General features: G+C 36.6%; 2 protein-coding genes across 2 annotated transcripts in view; one reads left to right on the top strand and one right to left on the bottom strand.

Annotated features, from left to right (window-relative positions):
* Positions 1 to 13,702, bottom strand: part of LOC307140671 (uncharacterized protein) — a gene marked incomplete at its 3' end in the record, with an annotated part of 129,602 nt that overhangs the window by 111,175 nt on the left and 4,725 nt on the right. The window lies entirely within an intron of this gene.
* gjc4a.1 (gap junction protein gamma 4a.1) lies at positions 1,002 to 9,677 on the top strand. The gene is made up of 3 exons (XM_079840907.1): positions 1,002 to 1,192; positions 3,731 to 4,925; positions 7,987 to 9,677. The coding sequence occupies exons 2-3, from the start codon at positions 3,761 to 3,763 to the stop codon at positions 7,998 to 8,000; spliced, it is 1,179 nt and encodes a 392-aa protein (XP_079697033.1). The 5' UTR covers positions 1,002 to 1,192; positions 3,731 to 3,760; the 3' UTR covers positions 8,001 to 9,677.

Below are 13,702 nucleotides of genomic sequence, written 5' to 3'. Positions count from 1 at the left end.
TCCTAAGTATATGCTATGACATATTTTTATTATATAGGTTAAGTATTTTATGACAAATTAGTTATACAGTAATTTGTACACTCCTTTACCCACTTCTTTTCAGTCAATTATTATGAACGTTCCATTTGTTTTCATTCAGAAGACATTTTATGTAGAAATGGCTGCACAGAAATACTTAAAATTGTTTTCTAGTTGATAGAAGAACATGCAAACATCCGGCTTTTGTACTGCTGTTGTTGACATGTATATCTGGAAAGGGTGCAAGACTTGCGTAGACCTGTCAAACCCAGTTCAACCCATAGTGTGCTTAATGTTAAGCAATAGTTTGTGACGTGCAATTCCTCTTTCATTAATTATTTAAGTGAAATGAAGATTATAGCCAAGTTACATTTTGGCTATTATATTTTGGGAATTGTTTTTCTTGGATGCTGATATATGCCATAATTGACAATGCCTGTTAAATCACAATAAAATTACAGAATTTGAATTCAGGTTTACAAACAAGATACAGAATTGCAATGTGAATTTCAACAATTAAAGGAAGTAGAATTAAATGTGTAATTTTAACTAGAAAAAGAATGTTCATCAAGACAAACTTTTTAGCTTATAGGCCTATAAAACGAAGAGAGACAAACATAGGCATAGGCTATCAGGCAGAAATTATCATACATTTGTATTTATTGGATATATTTTATTATTTTTAATAACTAATTTATAGTGGAAACACTTTTGTGCCTTTGTTGAAATGTTATAGGCTATAGCAAGTTAATACATTTCCCTCTCATTTCAATTCAACTTCGACATAGCCAATTCAGTTCATTTTCCTCAAGAATTGAAAGAAAGACAATACATTTTTAAATACAAAATTTTGCCCATTCCTGACGAATATATTATTGTATATTTATTTCAGTTAATATTACATTGAGACTGGAGGGAGTTTTGTCGCGAAACAAATGAGCTCAGGTTTCAAGTTTTAAGGCCTGGCTACATGTGGGTGTAGAGGAGGTGGGAACGCTGTTTTGGATGGGTGCTCACGTGGTGTGGGTTCCAAACAGTGTTTCAACGTCGTGAAATAAGTGGGTAAAAGTTAATTGAGAGACAAGTGAGTGACGCGCTGGGTCGGAGTTTTCGTCAAACACAAGCGTTGTCCAACAGCTGAAGGCAGGATAGCCTAATCACTTGTTAGACGAAGGTATGTGAATGTTTTTGTTGTTTCTTACCTTGTTTAATATTTTTGTTGTTTCTTACCTGGTTCAAAGTTAAATGGAGCTGTGCATTTACCGGGGCAACATGTGACTTGAGAATTCCGATTTCATTTAACTGATACAAAGTTGTCGCGTTTAAAAAAAGAAAGTTTGACCATCTCAGGTTAATTATACCCAGTAAATTCCGAATGTGGAAAAAAAAGTATAACCATTGTCTCATAAAACACAGCAAATTTAATGACTAGCTGTTGATTATATTAATCATAACATTCGTGTAGTTTAGGCATGAAGTATGTTCTGAATGTAGGACTAGGTAAACACTAACAAAAGATGTTTTATTATTATTATACAATAATTGGTATTTCCTTGTAGAATTTCATTATAATAAACATATAGATGTTTATTTAGTTTATGTTTTTATAAATAAATAAAAAATTATCTTAGAATTTGTATGTCACCATTGGCATTATTACTTGTCACTCTTTTGTTCTAAATACATTTTGGAAGTTTTTTTTTTTTCAATACCTTTGCACTATGTTTAATGATTTTGTACTGTTAGTAGGTCTAAATCACCTTTTACTGGAAGTTAGAATAGTCAGACAACAATCAATGGTCATACCTCAGCTGAGTTGAAAGTCTATTTATTGGGATGTTATGATCTTTTCTGAAAAGACACTGGGATGATGAGCGATAGTCAGTTCTGAGAGTAGCCTACTGCTGTGGTGCCGGTGTTGTTTTTTATGGCCTATCTGCTACAAGCCTATAGACCAGCTGTTATATCTAAAATACTGAAATCTTTGTGCTAACACACCCCTATACCAGCGATACTTAGTGACAGTTTTAATAGTGGCGTTAAAATGGGAATACTCTAAGTAGATAACTTTTCACAACACCGTCTTCTAGCTTTCTCTTGACCGCCGAACCCCAGTCTTCTTTATGTCAGATTGTGACCTGTCATGACTTGTCCTAATCTTTGAAGCTCCAACCCTTGGGTGAGGTCGCTGATGTTGGCAGGTAGCTGTAAAGAGAAGCTACTCAGTAAATTTCCATTACAGGAAATGACAAACATGAATTTAATAATTTTCTCATGTTTGAAATACTGTCATTATTATTATTTATTATTGTTGTTATTGTTAATAATAAAATGTAGTTTTCATGTCCTAATTTTTTTAAACTAATTTTTTGTTGGCAATATTTCATATTCAGTTATCACATGTAAAATCTTTACCTGTGGCTCACTTGTAATGCAGTGAAACATTTTACTTATGTATACACATCAAGGTGCGTGTTATTAAAATCCATTGAGAAATTTAAGGCCCCTGTAATGCTATCTGTTGGCAGTTAAATTAATTTAAATGTAAAATCTTTACATATTTTAAGAAATGTATTTTTACCATGACATTTTATCTTCTCCTTCTCCTTCTCATGTGACAGACATGTCAAAAAAACATTATTAGCCGTTCTCTTGCTCTTTTATTTTCTGTCATTCAAATATGTATTCACAATCAAATTTTCTGGCTAGTGTATTATAATCATTTTTATAGAAAATAAAATATGCACAAAAATGTCTTTATAGTAATGACTCAATTTTTTCAATTCATTTCACAATACATCGTTTCAAAGCATGCGTATACATTACAATTTAGAGAGAGAGTGAGAGAGAGTTTTTTTCTTTATTTTTTTCTTTTAGACCATCCAAGTGAGACCAGAGTAAAGTGATTACCTTTTGGCCGGGCCTCACTTTCTGACACCCCGTTAAAAGGCTGTTTTAGGGTTAAGGTTAGAATTCTGTTAAGAATAGGTAAGGGAAGGGGCTAGGGATTACATTATATAAATGAATGTACTCAAAAAGACAGTCATACAAACGTGTGTGTGTTCATGTTTTTCTATCCCAGTGGGGACTTCAACCTGAATGCGCACTGACTTGTGTGACCTAAATTAAAGTTCCCATGAGGAAACAAGCTTATAAATTATACAGTTTTTTTTTTAAATGTAAAAATGCAGACATCTTTCTGTGATAGGTAGGTTTAGGGGTAGGGTTAGTGTAAGTGTATATATTATACAGTTTGTACAGTATAAAACTCATTATGTCTATGGATAGTCCCACAAATATAGTGAACCAAATATTGTCTTTGTGTGTTTGCATATGTATTGAACACTGACACCTGCTGGTGATGTCACTGGTATTTCATCAACACATAACCGATTGAAGCACTTATAATGTCCAATAATAATGTAATGTGTTACAGTGAACAACAATTAACTATTTTACCCGTCAGCGTTTCTTAAAGTAAATATGTATGTATATGTGGGCAAGTTTAATAAAAAAAAGAAAAAGGCATGTTTTTCTCAAAGATGTGTCTGGTTGGCATTCATAACGATGATCAAATCCTAGATGCAAAACAATGTTTCTCATATTTCTGTTAGCCACAAATGAGGCCATTTACTGTCATTTTTACTGTAATTGTTGTGTGTCCCAATTGAAATTCCTCTATGATCCCACTACCTCTTTCTAATTTTTGCAGATCTGACAGGTCTCTCGTTTTGGTGGCAAAATGAGTTGGAACTTCTTGACACGCTTGCTTGATGAGATCTCCAACCATTCCACTTTTGTGGGAAAGATCTGGCTCACGCTCCTCATCATCTTCCGAATTGTCCTGACAGTGGTGGGCGGTGAGACCATCTATCAAGATGAACAGAACAAGTTTGTGTGCAACACTTTACAGCCCGGTTGTAATAATGTATGCTATGATGCTTTTGCCCCTCTATCACATGTTCGATATTGGGTTTTTCAAATTATTATGATCACCACACCATCCATTATGTACCTCGGCTTTGCCATGCACAAAATTGCTCGAATGGCCGATGAAGAATACCGACCACGTAAGCGCAAACTGCTGTCTATGGTTCATCACGGAGTGAGCCGTAACTATGACGAGGCAGGCGAAATGGGTGAGGAAGTTCCCATGATCTTGGAGGAGATTGAGCCATCTGAGAAGGATATTAAAGCCGTATCTACAGCCAAGTCTGGCACTGCATCCAAAGTCCCAGCTACGAAGCATGATGGCCGTCGTCGCATCAAGAGAGATGGTCTTATGAAGGTATATGTGTTACAATTAGTCTCTCGTTTTGCCTTTGAGATATCCTTCCTTTTTGGCCAATATGTTCTGTATGGTTTTGAAGTGGCACCATCATACATTTGCACTCGGAGCCCTTGCCCACACACGGTGGACTGCTTTATCTCACGTCCCACTGAAAAGACAATCTTCTTGATCCTCATGTATGTTGTCAGTATACTCTGCCTGTTGCTGACTGTGCTGGAAATCCTTCATCTGGGAATTGGTGGTTTGAGGGATAGTCTCCGCAGTCGAGCGACTCGGAGGTTACCCATAAATAGGCCATCCACATCCAACATCAGTCATCGCCTTGCCAGTGCCCCACCGGGATATCAGGCTGTTTTGAAAAAGGACTCTTCTGGCAAGCTTAAGGCTGAGTTCCAGGGAGACTCGGGACGGGAGTCACTGGGTGATGACAACACCAGACGTGATATAGAGAGACTACGGAGACACCTGCAAATTGCACAGCAACATCTGGACCAGGCCTGCCACTCTGAGGAAGTAGGGCCTTCACGTAGCAGTGGTCCAGACTCTAACAGCATTGCAGTTGAGCAAAACCGACTTAACCTAGCAAAGGAGGGCTATGTCAGCGCGGAGGAGAAAGGTTTGTTTTGGGCTACACTTCTTTCTTTCACATCACATATGTATAAGTAGGAACTTTTCTTGCTGAAATATTGCTTATGTAACTCCTTTAAGGTGGTCGCACACTGGATTAGAAGCGCAGCGTTGCGTTTTTAAACAATATTGTTTTGTAAGGACATTATGAAATGAAGATGATGTGTTCTGTACGTTACATTATGATTGTACTTGCAATTAAGTACAATAGTTGCTAACCTAAACCACTGAACATTTTACCCTAGGGTGTACGATAACTGAATTAATTGAGAATCTCACCTGAAAATCCGATAACATCAGCAATCTTCCTCCATGCAGCTGATTTTCGTATATTTTGTCTTTAAAGAATCTGTGGTTTATGGCATATAATTCAGGGTATTTCATTTCCTTTTTCGTTATCGGTTTCGGAGTGATGCTGTCTTGCAGAGTTTAGTTTCAACCCTAATCACACCTGATCAAGCTAATCAATGTCTTCAGGATTAGTAAGGCTACAGGCCGGTGAGTAAAAAATAAAATAAAAAATTAAATCAGGTTTGGAGCTAAACTCTGCAAGATAGTGGCATTCCGGGACCGACGTTCCCCATCCCTGAGCTACTCCATGCTATTGCTATTGAATTCAACTGGAGTATGTTGGGACCTGGTTCCTCAGGTAGGTGGCAACACACAACAGTGAATGTTACCAAGACAGGCAAAAGTTACATATGCTTTCGCACTGAGGTTAGTGTATGAAAAAATGGCACAACAGGGCAAAATGAATGATTAGAAAGGGCTATGTTTATTATAAATGTTTTTCCATATGGCTTGGTTTCACAGACAAGTCTTAGATTAAGCCAGGATTAGGCCTTCGTTCAATTAGGACATTTAAGTGTATTTTATAAACGTGCAAAACATTGGCACTAACATATTTTTAAGAGATGTCAGTGCAAGTTGCTTTGTTAAAAATGGCTCAATAATGCACTTTAGTCTGGGACTAGGCTTAAAGGTGCAATATGTAAGATTTTTTTGCAGTAAAATATCCAAAAACCACTAGGCAAGTGTTATATATTTTGTTCTGCTGAGTACAAACATTTCCAACTATTTGTAAATCATGAGAAAATTGCGATATTACCCAAGGAACTAGGACGTGTGAAGGAGTTGCCTGTCAATGGTGTCATATCCGCGTTTACCCTCGGTTTCTGCTTTTACTGCCGTAGAAACCAGGGCCCGTATTCATAAAGCTTCTAAGAGTCCTCTCAGAAAACTCCTAATTTAGCTTAAAAACTTTTACGTAGGAGTCTTAGCTTAAGAGCTATTCGGGACTGATCTGAGAGCAACTCTGAGCAAGGAAAATACAAAAACTTTTATCTTAGTGAAGAGGCGGGGCTGACCCCGTTGCTACGTATGACACAGTCTTTTGAAGACTGTGATTGGTTGGTTGTCCAAAAAGAGGAAAAAAGGAGCGCTTTTAAGTATAGGGTCTATTCTAAGCCTTCACTTTGAATTTACAAGCGCAAATTGTCCTATTTTACCGTTCTCTCTCACTCACACACACACACACACACACATTATATATATGTACACTGAAAAAAATTATTATGGCCCGATTAAATTAAGCATAATTAATTTGTGCTCGTTTAAATAATTTAAATTTAGTTTTTTTATTTTTATTTAAAAAAATGAATTGGTTTTATGGGAATTGCATGTGTTTTTGTTTAAATTGAGATCAAATAATTTGATTGCGACCACTTACGATAAATTTTTTTAGTAAATAAAAAAAAATGTTTTTCAGTGTATATAAATCCTTTTATTATTTACCATGCTGTTAATTTTCTATAAGGTATTTGATTGGTTTAGAACTATAATTTAATGCAACAAACATGATCCCTGCACGACCTAATCTATAGCGTCTTAAGCCACTGTCATCCATTGTCTGCAACACACTTCTTCTTTCTGCCATTTTCTCCGCTGCTAAAAAAGCTCTTAAGCCTCTTAAAAGTCCTCGTCCGTGCTCCTAACAAATTTGATCTTAAGACATCTTTTAAGGGTTAAGATGCTTTCTGAATTACTTTTTTCTTTACTGGGATTTTTTAGTTAATTTTAAGAGTAAACGCCCACATTTCTAAGAATTTTCGGAGAATTTTGTCACTAGGAGCTACTCTTTGCATTAAGATTCTTTATGAATACGGGCCCAGATGTGGACAACTGCGTAACGTCTAGTGGAACGCTGTTGTAGTTTCGTTCAAACATTAAAGGGTTAGTTCACTCAAAAATGAAAATTCTGTCATTAATTACTTACTCTCATGTCGTTCTGAGCCGTTCATGTGACACCTGTAAGACCTCCGTTCATCTTCGGAACACAAATGAAGATATTTTAGTTGAAATCCGATGGCTCAGAAAGGCCTCCATTGGCACAATGGCACGGTTCACTCTCAAGACCCAGAAAAGGTACTAAAGACGTCGTTACAAAGTCCATCTCACTACAGTGGTTCTAAAATAACTTTATGAAGCAACGAGAATAGTTTTTGTGCACAAAAAAAACCTATTCTCGTTGCTTCATAAAGTTATTGTAGAACCACTGTAGTGAGATGGACTTTGTAACGACGTCTTTAGTTATTCATTTGTCACTTTTAGGTGCATTATATTCAGAGTTTAAAACGAAATAAATGTTGTTTTATATTAGAAGTCGCAGAAGTTAGCAACTGGTAGAATTCACTTTGTGTTAATGTTCTTTCATTTGTATGGCTTCCGCAAACAATGATTGACTCATAAAACTGAAAGCGATTCATTTATTCATAATCAGATTTTTTTTAATAAAAATATTTAAATCAAACCTGTGATTTTGATAATTTGTTTTGGATAGTAGAAGTTCTGAATGTGTGAGAACAAAACATTTTGTAGCCAAATTTACTGCCAAGTAAAAGGTAATGTAATATATGGATTTCCAGTCAAATGTGGAGTGCATGTCATCAGAAATAGCCATTTTCAAATGTGTTTTTTACTTTTTGCACTCTTTGTTTTTATAATTGATGAATATTTAATAAAATATATATTTTGTTTTTCTGTTTTTTAAGGGGCTCATGCTTGAAGCATGTTTTCCTATTCAGCTGGCTCTCCATCAAAGACAACCCAACTTCAGGCTGAGATGCACATTTTGGAGGGCAGTCGTTGACAAGATTTTGTATTTTTCCTTTTCTTCTGACTCTTCATCGACTGGACTAACTCAAAAACGACATGCAAATAATGGAGAGCAGTTATTGACAGCTTTTCGTGTGTGCTCCTCTAATTGCATATCAGAAAAAGTGTTAATTACAGTATTAAAACCATAGCTGCCATATAATGAACACCAGTTCATAAAATTCACACTACTCGACCATTTTCTCCCAAGCAATATTTGCTCACATATTTGTCACAACAGCACAAGAAGAAAGACACATTTCCTGACTGTGTGGTCGAAGATATTTTCATTGTTAATTATTGTCCGTTCTGTATAAATTGTAAAAAGCCAAAAAAGTCTTCCTGTTCAAATCATTACAATGAAAGAAAGATCCAAACAAAGCATTTATGTTTTATGGTATGTTTCTTTTTGACTGGAGTAAAGTCTGCCTGTGTAGTCTGATAGTTTTGGAACATTGTCCTGTATGTAAATGTCATAATTTAATGGAAGGTATGAATAAAAGTATTGCAATACATGTGCATTTGACCAGATTTTAAAACTACAAAGAACCTGGAAAATGCTTGAATTGTTTATTAAAAAGTTTCATGCTCTGTTTTATTATAGAAATTTAAATTTGTGGTGCAAGTATGCGACATGGTGTTGCGTTACTTTTTGTATATAATATACAGTCTCTGTGGTTTACATGGGATTTTACAGATTTTGCAATGACGTTATATAAATGCACACTATTTATGGCTTTGTTGGTGATCCAAGTAATATTTAAAAGGATAGTTCAACCAAAAATTTAAGTTCTGTCACCATTTACTCACCCTCAAATTGTTCCAAACCTGTATGAATTTCTTTTGCTAAACACAAAAGATATTTTTTAGAATATGGGTAACCAAACAGTTGATGGGTCCCATTGACTTGATTATGGAAGTCAATGGGGCCCACCAACTGTTTGGTTACCAACATTCTTTAAAATATCTTGTGTTCAGCAGAAGAAATAAATTCATACAGGTTTTGGAACAACATGAGTAAATGATGACAGGATTTTCACTAAGTTTTACACCTTAAGAAATGTATAGTATTTTGATAAATATGTTTAAAATGATGTACACAAATTAGATGAAGGCTCATTTTTATTGTTTGATAAATTCTGTTTTCCTTCATTCGTAAGTCATTTTGCACTACCATCTGCTAAATGAATAAATATCAGTGGCCTAGAAATATCCGTTATTCAGCCTCTTCAAGTTGAATCACCTTTTGTGTTTATCCCTAATCAAACGCACCTAAATTCAACTCCTCAGGTCATTAGAAGAAACTCCAGGGGCCAGTTGTTCAAAAAGTTTAATCTGGATCAGAATGATCTGGATTTGGAAATCGCATGTTTTGCTATCCAGAATCAGGAAATCCATCTTACTTTTGTGAAGGAATTTTTTTTTTTTTTTTTTTTTATACAGCAAAATTGGATTGGATCACCCTGATCCAGATACACACTTGTTCAGATTACCAAATCTGAATTATTAGTGTGGAGCCCCTAAAGGCACATGGTGATGGAAAAATATATAAAATATGGTAAAAAAAAAAAAATACATTATTTCCGGTCATTTTTGTGTATCATTCAATTCATTTCAAATAACTTTTGACTGGTTCATCTCTTATGATTGTGCCAATGTAGTTTACAAACAGTGATAAAAATAAATAATAAATAAATAATAATAAATAAATAAATACAGTATTTTTGTTTGATATTTACAGCTGTTTGGGGATAATTTTATTGTGCCAACATATGGCTCTTTTTTACTTTACTGTAGGCTACCAAAAGGCTTAATTAGTAGCCTAATAATGTCCACTTCTAATTTATTACTTTAACAGTTAAACTATTCAAGGGTAGATTCAATGGTATCCCTATCTTACTAAAAAAGTTTTGAATAACACCAACTGATAATTTGATCCAGATCAAAACCATGATTTTATTTTATGATCAAATCTGATTTCAGAATCCTTTTAATTAAATTTTATTTTATTTTAAACAACCCTTTTTCAAGATTTGATCCAATCTGATAGCCGAAATCTGAGCAGATTACTTAGGTGCATCAATACGCAAAATCCTACCAGTGCTGCGTTCCAGTTCATTTTTATTATGCCCTTCACTTGCTAACTTCCCTCCATCTCGTTCACTCGGATGTGCGTCATTCCTTACGTTGCATGAGGGCCCACTACTAGAGGAACATTTGCAATGGACTGAACTGGAACACACGTCAGTCAAAGTTATGATCCAATGGAAAATGGCAGCTTCAGCGGGAGGCTAGCTAGTGTACTAGTGCTGGTCCACAGAGCTGTGATGCATTTAGATGATGACATGTGGAAAATACAGCTCAGCCTCACAAAAATCACCACATTCTTTAAGGAAATATAATTGTAACGTACTGAAATAGACAGTAATTGCATTTAGACATGTTCAGACACACATTAATTAAATTTAATTATAAAAATATATGTATTTTTGATATTGACAGGGGCAGCAGAGAAGGCCCTGACAGCACACCACTGAGTATACATGCCAGGCCAGTATGTGGCGCTGTAAATCTGCCACAGAAATACACTAAAAACGGAGAAGAAGAGTTGTGGCCAGAAGGGGTACAGCATGGTAGGAAGTGAGGCAAAATCTCACAATAAAATAACAATAAATAAATTTGCTACTTACCAGATGTGTTTTATTAACACCTACACCTACCCCAAGCCTAAACCTACCCTTACAATAATGCAAATACAGTAATTAAATGAAGCAATATTGATGTGCGCATGCCCAGTGCCCAGTTATTTCCCTTTAGTCTTTCCCGTGCAGGACGTGGTGTGATGACATCACATTTCACAAAATATACGGATTGGCTGTACACACGAAAACGCAAGGGTGTCGTTTTCAGATTTATCCACTCTGGGACCTGGTTTCAAAAAATATCGGTTTCATGCTCCCAAAACGATGGTTCTGTGTGGACGAAACGCTGATATGGCACAACATTTTTACGTATAAACGCATCTCCGTGTGGATGGGGCCTAAAACTGGAGTGGAATGCAGCACAGTGCATTGACGCGTTCAAAAAGTCGCACAATGCACCGTGAAAACCAGGGAGCATTTATGCTCATTATACTCCCTTAACGGAAGTTCTGAAGCATGAAACATAAATTGCGTGAGCCAACTCACTACATATAATGACACGCAATAGATGTTTTTTTAAAATACAAACTGTTATTTAATTATATTTTAGCATGAACATACATCACTAGATGAACATACAGTAATCTAGCTAATATTAATAATTGATTTACTGCTGAAATGTTGCACATATACGTAACAAGATAAGTATATATCATTATTGTACTTTAACCCTCTATGGCATGACTTTTTATTTTTTTGGGAAAAAAATATTTCACCCCATTTTTTGGGAGCTTGGGGGTCCCTGATAATATATCCATCATAAAAAGTTTTGCCCCCCCACCCCTGAACCAGATTTTGGTTTGTTGCCTCAGGGCAACACTGTGCCATAAGGGTACTAAAACTCCAAGGTTTTCTCCATAGATTTTCAATAGGGAAAACAAGCAATATGTGTATTAGATAAAATTATATTTTGAAAAACATCAAAAAATACAAAAACACTACTACTAATTACAACTAACACCTCGTTTATTATATTCATACACCAACCAGGCATAACATTATGACCACTGACAGGTGAAGTGAATAACACTGATGATCTCTTCATCACGGCTCCTGTTAGTGGGTGGGATATATTAGGCAGCAAGTGAACATTTTGTCCTCAAAGTTGATGTGTTAGAAGCAGGAAAAATGGGCAAGCGTAAGGATTTGAGCGAGTTTGACAAGGGCCAAAATGTGATGGCTAGACGACTGGGTCAGAGCATCTCCAAAACTGCAGCTCTTGTGGGGTGTTCCCGGTCTGCAGTGGTCAGTATCTATCAAAAGTGCTCCAAGGAATGAACAGTGGTGAACCAGCGACAGGGTCATGGGCGGCCAAGACTCGTTGAGACCAGTCAGGGTACCCATGCTGACCCCTGACCCCCGCCCAAAGCACCAACAGTGGCACGTGAGCATCAGAACTGGACCACGGAGCAATGGAAGAAGGTGGCCTGGTCTGATGATCACGTGTTCTTCTACATCACGTGGATGGCCGGGTGTGTGTGTGTGTGGCTTACCTGGGGAACAGATGGCACCAGGTGCACTATGGGAAGAAGGCGTGGCGGCGGAGGCAGTGATGCTTTGGGCAATGTTCTGCTGGGAAACCTTGGGTCCTCCATCATGTGGATGTAACTTTGACATGCACCACCTACCTAAGCATTGTTGCAGTACATGTACACCCTTTCATGGAAACGGTGTTCCCTGGTGGCTGTGGCTCTTTCAGCAGATAATGCGCCGCCACAAAGCACACATGCTTCAGGAATGGTTTGAGAAGCACAACGAGTTTGAGGTGTTGACTTGGCCTCCAAATTCCCCAGATCTCAATCCAATCGAGCATCTGTGGGATGTGCTGAACAAACAAGTCTAATCCATGGAGGCCCCACCTCACAACTTACAGGACTTGAAGGATCTGCTGCTAACATCTTGGTACCAGATACCACAGCACACCTTCAGGGGTCTAGTGGAGACCATGCCTCGATGGCTCAGGGCTGTTTTGGCAGTAAAAGGGCGACCAACACAATATCAGGGAGTTGGTCATAATCTTATGCCTGATCGGTGTTAATAATAATAATAAAAAAACATAAATGATACTCATAATGCACATTCTTTGAGTTTTCTGAACGTGTAAAAACAAACTTCCCAGGAAGACTTGAATGCACCATATGGTACTAACACTATGATACTGCCTGAACAAAAGTGGTCTAACTGCACAGTGTTGCCCTGAGGCAACAAACAAAAAAACACAGTTTTAGTATATAAATAAAAACAAAATTAATATTTAAACAATCAAACATACTTCTTTACATGCTGATGCACATGCATATATTTTTTTAATACATTTATTTCAATTTAAACATGTTAAAAATTGATATTTATCCAACCAATTGATGGCACTGTGTCCCATGTGGCTTTGCTTCATGAAAGGACTGCTCCACCCCCAAACAAAAAGTCACACCCACTTCAGCCCATCATTTCATTGAACAGACATGTCAGGTGATATTATATATTTTAAAAAAATATTTAAAAAAGTTAAAGGGGCGGTGTGAGGTCCAAAAAGGTGCCATAGAGGGTTAAATATAATTAAAACATAATGTCAGAAAGATATCAGTTCTGCTGTTGTTCATATATCAGTAGTGATGTTGTACAATGAGAACGATGTCATGTCACCGGAAATAAGAGTCATCAGTGTCCCAATGTGTAGTGAGCCAAGGTCCTTACTGTCCTTACCAGTGCTCGAATGTGTGCACATTATATGTACATGATTCATAATGACCTTGGAAGCTAGGGAGCTGATTGAGATGCACCCAGAGACTTTCAAAATGCACATTATTGGGGGTCTTCCAGGACCAGGGTTGAGAAATGTATTCCTTTGAACATACTTTTGTGTTTTCATTTATACATTTGAATGATAACCTACAATAAAAACACAAGCAGA

This window comes from Gobio gobio (assembly GCF_949357685.1).
Source record: "Gobio gobio genome assembly, chromosome: 17".
Taxonomy (NCBI): Eukaryota; Metazoa; Chordata; class Actinopteri; order Cypriniformes; family Gobionidae; genus Gobio; species Gobio gobio.
Note: the sequence above shows the minus strand (reverse complement) of the source record. Positions and strands in the feature narration are given on the sequence as shown.

Bases quoted from the DNA above. Each gene is read 5' to 3' on its own strand.
- gjc4a.1 (XM_079840907.1), top strand. From the start codon at position 3,761: ATGAGTTGGAACTTCTTGACACGCTTGCTTGATGAGATCTCCAACCAT.